General features: G+C 47.8%; 1 protein-coding gene and 1 long non-coding RNA gene across 3 annotated transcripts; one reads left to right on the top strand and one right to left on the bottom strand.

The window, feature by feature from the left end:
* The first annotated feature begins 2,415 nt into the window (after window positions 1–2,415).
* LOC112887176 (VAN3-binding protein-like) lies at window positions 2,416–9,733 on the top strand. 2 transcript variants are annotated; one of them, XM_025953284.1, is made up of 7 exons: window positions 2,416–2,826; window positions 3,281–3,391; window positions 5,912–6,311; window positions 6,409–6,726; window positions 6,805–6,854; window positions 6,972–7,029; window positions 7,112–9,733. In XM_025953284.1, exons 1-7 carry the CDS (start codon window positions 2,500–2,502, stop codon window positions 7,318–7,320), a joined length of 1,473 nt encoding a protein of 490 aa, XP_025809069.1. In that variant the 5' UTR covers window positions 2,416–2,499; the 3' UTR covers window positions 7,321–9,733. The 2 variants fall into 2 exon arrangements, with proteins under 2 accessions (XP_025809069.1, XP_025809068.1); XM_025953283.1 differs by having other exon boundaries at window positions 3,278–3,391.
* Window positions 9,728–11,313, bottom strand: LOC112887178. Its single transcript, XR_003227509.1, has 2 exons — window positions 10,341–11,313; window positions 9,728–10,197 (listed from the first exon to the last, which is right to left on the bottom strand). It is a non-coding gene; the product is annotated as an uncharacterized LOC112887178 (long non-coding RNA).
* Between the last annotated feature and the right edge of the window lie 1,095 nt (window positions 11,314–12,408).

Below are 12,408 nucleotides of genomic sequence, written 5' to 3'. Positions count from 1 at the left end.
GCTCTAAAAAATCAGGCGGACGGAGCCGCTCCGCTCTGGACTCGCTCCTGCCTCGCTCTCCCATCTCTATGATTATTTTTTACTTCACTTGACTCCTCGACCAAATATAGGATGGAGCCGCTCTGTTACAGTTCACTCTGCAACCAAACAACAAAACAGAACCGCTCCGTTTCAATTTATCAAATACGGAACAGAGCGGCTCCATTTAGGACGGAGCCACTCCGTTGCACTTGCTCCTCAACCAAACACTACCTTAAATCAAAGTGGGGGTGCAGTCTGCACTTTCCCGTCCAGTTTTTTTTCTTTTTAACTAACCGCACTGTCCGCTCACCAGCCGAAGCCCCCGCCGTGTGGATCATCGTCGGCTCGCTGCTGCTGCTGCAAGCACCTGTAACTACTGTACCATGCATCGTAAAGGCGTGCCATCGTCCACGTCAGCTGACTGCAAGCAACTCTACCACGCATGCAAATGCAAGTCACCTGTAGCTAGAGCCAGTACTTTTTTCCCCTTTAGCCGAATGAACCTAATTAATCTATAATTTACTATAATATTTTACATCACCATCCGTTTCGATTTGTCTCGTGAATTAGTCTAGAGATTCTGCAATTAGTTTTGTAATTAGACTTTATTTAATATTTCTAACTGATAAAATTTTCTTTGATATGACAGAGCTAAAATTTTAGCCTTTCAGAATCAAACACCTTCTTTGTTGACCCTAAACTGAAGCTCTAAGTCTCGAGCAATGGAGCTCTAAAGTCTCGAGTAAGAAGAGCCTCATCACTGTTCAATTTAGGGGGTGTTTGGTTTTAAGGACTAAAGTTTAGTCCTTGTCATGTCGAATCTTCAGATACTAATTAGGAGAATTAAACATGAGGTAATTATAAAATTAATTACACAAATGGACGCTAATTCGCGAGATGAATCTATTAAGTCTAATTAATTCATCATTAGCACATATTTACTGTAGCACCATATTATCAAATTATGAACTAGTTGTATTTAATAGATTTATCTCGCAAATTAGTCTTTATTTGTACAATTAATTTTGTAATTAGTCTATATTTAAAACTCCTAATTAATTAGTAGTCAAATATTCCGTCTGACCCGTATTGAGCCAATCAGCAAGCCTGACGACAGGAGGCCCTGATCCTGAAGCAACTAACCGCACCCACCAGCCAATGCAAGCAGCAGCAGCACACCGAGATCTGTCTCCCGTTGCGTGGAGATGGAATGTCGACTCAGCTGCTAGCTGCCGGCTGCCAGCAGCGTCCTGGGGCGGGCCCACCTCGCAGTGACTCAGGCATGGCTTACCGAGAAGACACTACTGTTGCTCTGCTGGATCATGAGGTGCCGATTGTGCAGTGCGGTAGTATCCTCTGTTTCAGAGAATCTAAAATTTGACAGACAGTTCTTTTTTATCGTTTTATTTATGCATGACGTGTTTCAGTTACAAAGGCTTATAGTGAGAATGATCAGTTAGTTGGCGCTTTTAACAAGTCCAACCAAACTAGGGCTTCCTTTTCGGCACCTTTAAGCCCCAACCAACCTCCAAAACCGGTCCTAAACAACGCAGAACATCATCATGGTCGCATCTGAGCTTCAGTCGCCCAGTGCAGCTCAACAACCACGCTTTAGCATCATCTGCCGTTTATGTTTCTCCGGCCAAGAACTGAAGAACAATGTCATCCATGTGTGACCGTGAAGCCAGTGGCAACAAGAAGGCCGGAAGCTTTTCTCTCGTCACCTGGCTGGAGTGAAGTGAGGACAGGGAGGAAGGAGTACAGTAAAGCGGCCCAGGCCCAGCCGAAAAGGGAAGAGCTAAAGGGTCGTCGAACCAATCTAAACAAACAACGTAACTGTCCACTGTGGTGGCATTGTAAGAGTACTAAAATATCACTTTTGGGTTTATCTAAGTTAAATTATTTTAACTTTGACCAATAACATATGTAAAAAGTAAATTATTTTAGACAACTTGTGCAAATTATGATAGCCGTGGTCACGATGAATCAAGTTATATTATTTTTACATTTTCAATCTGGATGACTTTTTACTGTTTCTTCTTCATGCTAAATTGTGTTCAACTTAAACAACATCATCCAAACAAACGATCATAACATACTACTCCTGCCGTTTTAAAATATACAATGTATATTACAAGCAAATTTAATCGAAAAACAGAGAAAGTGTTAAGGCGGTGGAAAAAAATCCATTTCACTACATGATTCAAAGTGTCAGTTGCCACCAGATAAGAAGGAAAAAAAGCTGTAATTTTTTTAAAAGGAAAAGCTGTAAAAATTCACACACAAACTTTTATGCATAAACGGTTAAACCCATCCACACTGTCACTCTCCCCCTCTATAAAACCGCCCACTTCCCAAAAGCAACCACCGCACCTCCCTCCCTCCGCTCGGCTCGCCACCACCTTTCCGCGCGCGCCCCCCACGCACGCACGACACGACCGCGCGCACCGCGCACAGCAACCGCCACCTCCAGCTCCGATGACCGACGCGGGCGGCGCCAGGAGAGCGGGCGGCGGCGGGGACCTCCCGCTCCGGCCGCCGGAGCCGCCGCGTGACCCGCTGGAGTTCCTGTCCCGGTCCTGGAGCGCGTCCGCGGCCGACGTCTCCCGCGCGCTCGCCGCCCCGCCCGCGCCGGCCCCGGCGCTGGCAGTGGCCGCCGGGGCGGGCGCCGCCATCGCCGAGGACGTCGCCGGGGAGCTCGACTGCGACGGCGCGAGCAGCGGAGGGCCGGCCTCCGGGAGCCCCTTCTCCTTCGCGTCCGCGGCCACCTCGCAGCTCATCATGGACCGGATCATGGCGCAATCGGTGCGTGCGTTCCCCGCCGCTTTTCTTCATGAAACAGACAAAAAAAAATCCAGTCTTTCTTTTTGTTTTTTTAAAAGAAATCCTACGCAGTGTTCTTCTTCGAATCCTTTTTGTCGAGCTGGTTGGTGCGATGGTGTCATGTCGTTCTAAATGTTTGGTTTGATTTGCCCCTGTTCTTCCTGCCGATTAGTACTGGCTTTCTTTAATGCCACTACCTGATATCCGACTTCCCTGGCTGTACTCCTGGGGAGTAAAGCGAGGACAACAAGAACAAGACAAAGCTGAGTTTTTTTTCCTTCTCTCCAGCTCTCCCCACGAAAGAAACCAAAGAGAAAGGGAAACTGGGAAAAACAGACAAATGCTCGCTGTTCTACTCCTGTTGCACGCTTGTTTCCGGGATAGGGGTACTGAATTTGAGGCTGATTGGTTTCCTCTTTCGCTGGGCTTGCAGCAGGAATTGTCGCCGCTGACCTCCGGCCGGCTCTCCCACAGCAGCGGGCCTCTCAACGGCGGCGGCTCGCTCTCCGACAGCCCGCCCGTCTCACCGGAGATCGACGACACTAAGGTCTCTCCTCCTCTCCTCCCCTGCACGATATTACTACTAGATACATTCTTGGTTGTCTCGTTGATATTCCAATGAATTTCAAGACCTGAATGAACTTGTTCATTTGAGTTCAGTCTGAACATTTAGTGGCATTCTTCTTAGGGCATCTCCAATACTGCAATTAGTAGTAGCACTTTACCTGCTTGATTGCTGCTTCCTCTGCTTGTTTGGCACTGCATGTTTTGTTTGGTATCTCTGCAAGCCTGGGCAGGCGCAGATATGCTGCATGCCTGTATCTGTCTCTTGTTTTTCTCAGCCATTTACGTGAGCTCTGCAGCCTGTATGAGCTGGTCATTTGGTTGCTGTTGCCTCTCTCTTTGATGCTCTGCTTGCCTTTGGAAACAGAGCGCCTGTTTGTTTGCTTCTTTTTGCTTGTGTGCAGCAAACTTGGTCAAAGACAGGTCTAACAAAGTTGTAGTCTTGTAGATACAACAATGAAGGATTCTTGGTAGAGAGTCCTTGGTGTTGGTAGATTGGTATGTTCTTAGCATATTCAGGTTAGCAATTTCAGTCAGCATTAGCTGTGGGCCTAGCTGGAACAGAAACACCGGCATTGTCCTTTCAGGCTTACAGCTTTTTCTATCACAAAAATTTTCTACATAGACAGAAAAGAACTAAAGATTAAAAAAGAGCTCGAACACACGCCTTTCTCTCCATCCGATGAAATACCACTTTACTTCCATTCCATGTCTCTCTGAAGTCTGAATCTACAGATTTGGGCAAAGTGGCTGCATGCCAAAATCATTGGGCTATGCATTGTAGAATTTGCAGACAAGACGTATCGGAATGAATATGAACACCTTTTGCCTGCTCTCACCTCTGGCATTGCATTTCCCTTCCTATTTTCCTCACCCCAAAATGAGAGGGAGGTCTTGTAGTCTTGTGCTTGTAACTTGTGAACGAAAAATATTTTCCCTGTTCTTCCATGGTTGCTTCTTGCTCATGTCTTACCATTCCCCTTTTGCTGAACTTCTCTGTTTGACACTGCTACAGCTGCTTCTTGTTCGAGTACCGTGTGTGTGCCTGTGTGCCATCAGCCTATCACAGCAATGATTGCTCACTTCCATATCCTTTTTGCGGTGTCACAGGCGTGCGTTACCTTTCTACTACCGGTGCTAGTTTTTTTGGGCACGGCCTACTCATGATTCGTGCCGTTTAAGCTGATGTGAAACAAGCATTAGGGTTATGAAATGAATCGGCAGCTTGGTGTAGGATAGAGTTCCTTTTGTTCAGATTAAGACAGCCAGCCATCAGCCATGCCTGGTGTCTGCACTTTTACCATTGACCATTGCTTACCAGCAGTCAAATTTTGGTCTCGCTAGGTACCGAAAGTCTGAAACCTCATATGAGTTCATGTTCAAAAAGATATGATCCGGCAGCATGCCACTGCGTACACAGCCACATGATCCTCTGCCTCACTCTCTGCTGCCCATTTCAAACTGAAGAGAGCCAGGCTGCGGGTGATCTCACTACAGTGACCTGCAACGCTCCCTTCCCATTCCGTCCTCCTCCCTTGGACCATGGTGTTTGCCCGGTTGCCCCTGATCCTGATCTGTACCGTGCCCTTGTACTACAAGCTCTGGCCTCTGGCGCGGTGGGGCCTGGGGCGCGATGTGATGGTCTCTCTCTGGTCGCTTGCTTGGTGCTGAAGAAGCTTTCATTCCAGCTCCAGCTGCTGCTGCCACTCCAGCTCTGATGCAACTGCAAAGGCTGCAAGCTGCAGCTCCTCTGGCCTGCTGGTCTCCTCCTCCAGCAAGCAAACACTGCAGCATGCCCAGTGCCCCACTAGCTCTGGGGTCTGGGTAGAAAAGAACAAGAGGCTTGCAGGCCTATACAGTTCTTGCCTCACAACTTTGACCTTTAGTTAATTGCAACTTTTTGCATGCCCCTGCCGTGGGTTTCCTGCCTTTCTTACCCCTAATCAAGTGTTACTGCCCCACCTTTTTCAGTCTAATCTAATGATGCGGTCTTTTGTACTGTACTACTACTGTGAGCACTTTCTGCTCCTGGGGCTAATCCTGTCCTCTAAAAATGCTGTTGCTGTGTCTCTCTCAGTCTTGCTCCCCCTCATGATTGTGCCATGTGTTGGTTGCTCGCGGCAGAACGTTGGTCAGCGAGTGCTCTCACTGGTGCATGCGTTGGACAGGCACGCCTCGCGATTCCATCAGTGTGTTCGAGGAGCCTAGATTAACGTCATGGAAACACAATGATTAACAGCGTCAGTAAAAGGTGGCCATGCTTTGCAATAATAAGTTACTGTTACAGAATCCTTTCAGGTCATAATCTGTTGAAGCTCTGTAGCATAATTGTTTGCCGAATGGCATTTCAGCTTAGGTGCCCTGATCAGATCAAAGTTTCTGTTGAATTTTAGAATAAACAGAACTAATTGTCTGACAAAAAAGGCTATCTTTGAATCTCTGCTGAACTGAACAGTAACTGAGTGCTTAGCTGAACAATTGGCTTTCTGGAAAAAAAATGCAGTTCTGCAGACTGGCGAGCACGCCGAAGCCGCAGCCGTACGCCCGGGGCGGCAGCAAGACGGTGGGCCGGTGGCTCAAGGACCGGCGGGAGAAGAAGAAGGAGGAGACGCGGGCGCACAACGCGCAGGTCCACGCCGCCGTGACCGTGGCGGCGGTGGCCGCGGCCGTCGCTGCCGTGGCGGCCGCCACCGCCGCGGCCTCGTCGGGGGCCGGCAAGGACGACCGCGGCGCGCGCACCGACATGGCGGTGGCGTCGGCCGCGACGCTCGTGGCCGCGCAGTGCGTCGAGGCCGCGGAGGCCATGGGCGCCGAGCGCGAGCACCTCGCCGCCGCCGTCGGGTCGGCCGTCAACGTCAGGAACCCCGGCGACGTCGTCACCATCACGGCCGCCGCCGCCACAGGTTCGCCTGTTGGTTTCAACCGAACCCCTTTAGCGCTTGTGTTCATTCCGATTGGCGGCTGGAGTGATCGCGTTGCGTTCTCTCTGAACTCGTGCAGCGTTGCGCGGCGCGGCGACGCTGAAGGCTAGGGTGCTGAAGGAGGTGTGGAACGTGGCGGCGGTGATCCCCGTGGAGAAGGGCTCGGTGGCCGGAGGCGGAGGAGGAGGGCACCGCCAGCACGGCCACAAGGACAACAGCCAGCTGAAGCACCACCAGCACCTCCAGCAGCAGCATCAGAGGGAGCTGGAGAGCAGCAACAGCAGCAGCAGCTGCTTCAGCGACGAGCTCGTGCTGGCCGAGGAGAATAACTTCCTGGGCATCTGCACGCAGGAGCTGCTGGCCCGCGGCACCGAGCTCCTGAAGCGCACTCGCAAAGGTACTCAACACTTTGCCTCCGTGTGATCTTCAGTTGTTTCGCCGCATGCTGACAGAGGATGATGGTGATCGTGTGCAGGATCGTTGCATTGGAAGGTTGTCTCCGTGTACATGAACCGGATGGGCGTGGTACGAACTGGAACTCATGTTCTCGAATTGCATTGATTCTATTCTCTCTTGAGAGAAATGCAAGATGGATTCGTGAAAAAGATTTCGAATCCTCATTTATGTTTGCCGTTTCCGCAGGTGATGCTGAAGATGAAGAGCCGGCATGTCGGAGGGACCATCACGAAGAAGAAGAAGAGTAAGCGTCCCATGCAAGCTGCAAGATGTCGCCATGGTGTACCGGCCGGCGGCACTGACATTGGACCATGCCTATTGTGCAGGCGTGGTGGTGGACGTGTGCCGGGACGTGGCGGCGTGGCCGGGGCGGCACCTGCTGGAGGGCGGCGAGCACCGGCGCTACTTCGGCCTGCGGACGGCGGAGCACCGGGTGATCGAGTTCGAGTGCGGCGGCCAGCGAGAGTACGAGATGTGGACCAAGGGCGTCGCGCGCCTCCTCAGCATCGCCGACGGCCGGAAGCGCGCCGTCTGACGGCCGGCGGCGTCGACGGCTGGTCACGGTCACAGCACACAGAGGGGTCATGTAGCTAGCTGGGGTGCCTCGCTCTCATGCTTGTGGATTGGTGAGCAGAGGAGAGAGATCCCAAGTGCTTTGCTCTGATGCTGGCTGTTAACGAACTCTGATTGCAGTAGCTGAATGTTCAGTTCCCCATTGCAGAGCAAAGATAGGCATGGTTGAGGGACTCAAATGTGCACGATCATTGTTCAAGGGCTCAAATTGCAAATCAAGAGTACTGCAAGTACGTTTTAGTCATTTGTTGCGTCTGAATTTTTTTTTCACCACACTGTATGGAAGTTGGAACAGCCATGGCAGAGGCCCAACACAAAGTACCACGGCCCACAGTGGAAATCCTACTGGTTAGGCCCATGTGAGCTGAGAGGGAGCGTGCTTTTTTGCTTGGACAAGTTTTTTTTTAAAAAAAAAGGGTACTTGGACAAGTTCGTTACATGTTGATGTCCGGTAGGCCGATACACATCATGCATGTATGTATCAACCTTCCAGGAGTGGATGCAGAGATTCCCCTAACTTCTGGCCATATCTCAAAAAGGAAATCCAAAGCAACAAAGATGCAAAAGGTTTAACTGCATTTCAATCTTCCTCTTCTGAAACTGAAATGGATAATGATCATGCAGTTCCTCCGTCGATCTTGTTTTGGATCAATTGAACTTGGAGCAAGAATTTGAGACATGCTAAAACAACAGTGATCGTTTAGAACACCTCCTGGGTCCGTTGTGCTTGAAACCATCGACCCAATTCTCCACCGAAAAACTAGTGGAAAAAAATACTCCATCTGTTTCAAAATGTAGGTCGTTTTGACTTTTATAAATTTATAGATTTTGCTATACATCTAGATATATATTATATCCAGATATATAGTAAATATAATAAATCTAAAAATTCTAAAATGATCTTATATTTTGAAACGGAGGGAATAGTTAGAGAATTCTATGCACCATGCACGGTGGCGGATCATTTCACAAGATTGAAGGCGCGAATGAGTCATAATCGTGAGCTTTTTCTTCAGTGCGCCTGTGTGGGCTAAAAATTAATTTACCTGCACAGCCTACTAGGTCCAACCACCTAATGAGCCTTTCGATATTATTGGGCCAAGGCCGGCCACCACACAACAACGCACAAGAAAATTTCACTGCACCACCACCGTCCCTGTTGTCAACATAACACTGGCGGAAACGAACATTTCAATGGAGATCCAGCAGCCTACAGTGTGCAACTTCTGGTGCTGCTTTTTTTTTAAAAAAAATGAAACACAGTACGTACGCAGACGCTCGCGTGCATCTTGATATCGATGGATAGACTCAGCTTTTGGTGCTGTTTCTAAGTACATATAGGATTTGTAGCATACTGATAACATACTTTTCATGGTAAATCTAATGAAATTGTGTCCACATGACCAATCAAACAAGTCTTACCAAACAAACTGTCGATCAAGGTTCCTCGAAAAGAAAATCGCCATGGTTAGTTAGGTTCGCCGCACTTGATTGACCAACTGCACACTTCCTAGAATGCCATGTATTACAACAGCGAGAGTGGATTCTCCAAAACTCTACTCTGCGACACAGCATCATAGGATAACAGTGAGTCAATGATGCTTCACTGTTCACTATGGCATGACAAGAACATGTAATCCATTGACTCGTGCGCAAAGGGAAAAAAATAATTCAGGAAAAAACGCCGCCGGCTTTGGATGAAGGCATGAAGCCAAGGCATATATGGATGGGAGAAAAAAGGGCGCAGATCAATAGCAAAGCCGGCCGGCCGGCAACCTTTTGGTGCCGCACGATTGCATGGCCGGCACGCCACGGCACCCTCCACACACACCACCAAGGTGCCAACAGGTCATTCATGACACGAACGGCTCCAAAACCTACCGAAATCGCATGCACGGTGTGATGGGGAAGACGAAGAGGAGGCCGGGCACGCATGCACGATGGTACTACCCTCGTCGAGCTAGCGTCCTCTAGCTCTGAAAGCTGCAGAAAAACACACGCACATACGCACAGGTTGCAGCAAGGACACGGAAAGGAGCACTGCTGGAAAGGACAAGGCTGCGGGCATCTTGTAACAAACTGGCCGGCCAACCAAATCGCCATAAAGGAGGGCTTGGAGCTTTGCATTCATGCGTGTGGATGTGCTAGCTAGCTGTGTGGCCCATGAATCTTCCAAGGGACCATCGATCATGCAGTGTGTGACAGGTGCGTGTGTACTTGCTTGGATCATGTATCGATGCCCAGCCACGGCATGAGAGGACGGAGAGGGTGGTGGTTAGAGATGCCAACAAAAACCTCCAACTAATTTCAGAGAGAGAGAGAGAGAGGGACGTCTTTGTTTGCGAGGAAAGGTCAAGAAGTACAGAGAGTGAGGGGAAAAAACTCGAGAGGCCATTTCATTTTATTTCAGCTGTGGATGGATGGATAGATGGATGTACTGAATATCCACCCCATAGTACAAAGCCCAAAAGAGGAGAAAAGTGTGTGCAATCATGCAAGGGGGTCATGAAAAGATGGACAGCAGTTTCAACCCTGAAGCAAAGAGTCAATCATTCAGCTTGCATGTACTCGTCTAGGCATATCTTGGAAGCAAGCATCATCGCTGAAAATTCTCAGCTGTCTAATCAGATGCCTTACATGCATCGCCCTTATTTGCCCACAATTATTATTTTGTCCTTAGTCAACAAGGAGTAATCATAATCATAATACATACTTGCCTTGCTATGTGATGCATCTTTCCATCTAGCTACATGATTGTGAGCAGGATCACAATAGTGAATCACAGCCACACTGATGGAAACACTCAAACAGTATATCCCATACTCTCACAGGCCTGTTCCTGCATTCATGTGATCTACTGAATGAACTCAAATAGAAGCACAATCATTGTAGTTCATATGGAGACCAGGTTACAATACAGGAACCTCTGCATGGCTTCTACTACTAGATATACACATGCATGAGGGTAACATGTACACAAACCTTAGACACCTTCCTGATGATTTCCTTATTTCTGATTATGGCAATCGCCCATTTGCAGACGACTAATAATGTTACCTAGAAGGCCAGAAAAGAAATATAACAAAGAAACACGAACCCGTTACATATATGTACAATATGAGGGAGCATCAAATCTCATAAGTGCAAATTAAGGCACAGTTCAAGTTATCGATTCAGCGAAAGATATCAAGATTTCAATTGAATTGGAACAATTTGATTCAGGGGCTAGCAGTACAGGATCAAATTTATCTCTACTGTTTGTTCAAAGTAGAGAGAGAGAGAGAGAGAGTAACCTAAATGTAGAACTAGAAGGAATACTATATGGAAGATGAAAATCCAAAATTCCAAATATGCTCTCTGCAGAACTGAACGGGAAGAGAGAAGCAAAAGCGCAAAGCAAGAAATTAGCACAATATTCATAAAACCAGCTTCAAAAGAACAAACTTGAGCTGATCTGCTCCATACACCTGCATCTGATCTGTATCTCACCATATCTGATCCAGTTGCAGCACGAATTCTGCAGGAACTGACCTGAAGACAGACACCCACCGACGGTTTGATGCATGGATGCAATTCCCGGCTAGGGTTTTCGATGTGCACCCACCAGCAGATGAAACTACAGCATGACCTGCAGATGCCTTTTTCCTCTTTCCCCTCACCCTGAATTCGTCCTTGGCAATCAGGGAGAGAGGTAAAAGTGTATCATCTATCATACCGTCAGATCATGCTGGCAGCTTCACCAACTTGTGGAGCACCGCTACCCTCTAATGGAGGAAGAAGAGCAGGAACAAGATAAGAATCGGACATGAGAGAGAGAGAGAGGGGAATAATTGGAGGATTGGAGAGAGAGAGAGAGAGAGAGAGAGAGAGAGAGAGAGAGAGCGAGCGAGAGGACCAAGTGATAGGGCCGGGATATATAGAAGAGTAGAAGACGAGCTGTGAGAGACTGGGAATTGCTCCCTCTTATAATTTGGATCTTTGTCCTGTGCTTTTTTCGTACGATGTTTGTTGCAAGGATAAGCCTGGGAGATAGGGTGTGGAGTGGAGGCGTGGAGCTGACGGATCAGACTAGTACACGAAAAAAAAATCTGAAGAAACTAGTACACGGAAAAAAATCAAGTGGGGTCCACGGCCAGTGAGTGTTTGCAGAAATCGGTACTAAAATAAGTTGCTCTCTGCATTATTTTCGTGAAACATATACTAAAGTTACTACTGTTTTAACGAGGATAATCTAAATTGTTACTTGCCAAAGGTTAAGAATAGGTGACTAGGCCACGCACATCCCAAATCATCATCCACCATTCACCTACTTTTTGTCGACAATGCAAAGTAGTAGTATACCTGCAAGCCATTTACTTGGAGATTCAACGCAAGAAAGAAAATGCATGTTCAACGACGCTGAATCCACAACATACCAAGATCTGATGAGTCCTGACATGCACCCACGATCTGCACTCTGATCTACATACAGTTAATAACGAACTGCAACTGTGGCACATGAGCCTCTCTTCATCAGCAGTGACCCGGCTTTGGAAGCAAGAAAGTGACAAGACCATTACTTGGGTGCCTAGCTAGCTTTGGCTTGGGATTGGGCTCCATGCATTGCATCCATAGCCTTTTACGCAGATCGAGATCCTCTCTTTAATTAGACACATGGCTAGCTGTTCTGCAAGTACTAAAATTAAGACGAGTTATTTAAACATCTGATGTATCAAATAGATCATATCTGCATATATAAATTAGAAATTTAGTACTAGTGTAGGGGTAAATGTCTGTGGTCAAGTGATTCTGTTGAGCTTTTAATTATACATCCGATATATCAAATAGATCATTTTCTATTTAATTAGCAAAGATGCATGAAACTATGTACCAGGTAATTAGGAGGTAGATCACAAGGGCATTAAACTAATACTGCGTGTTTCTTCAATCGATAAATAGTAGTAGCTCCAATACATGATTGGCCGACATGATTACAAGCTTGGAACTCACATAAACGTACTCCATCCAAGAAAGGCCTGGCTATTTCGTCATTGCACAAATGCTACCCGTG

Source organism: Panicum hallii, chromosome 3 (genome assembly GCF_002211085.1).
Source record: "Panicum hallii strain FIL2 chromosome 3, PHallii_v3.1, whole genome shotgun sequence".
Classification (NCBI taxonomy): Eukaryota; Viridiplantae; Streptophyta; class Magnoliopsida; order Poales; family Poaceae; genus Panicum; species Panicum hallii.
This window is presented reverse-complemented; position numbering and strand designations above follow the sequence as displayed.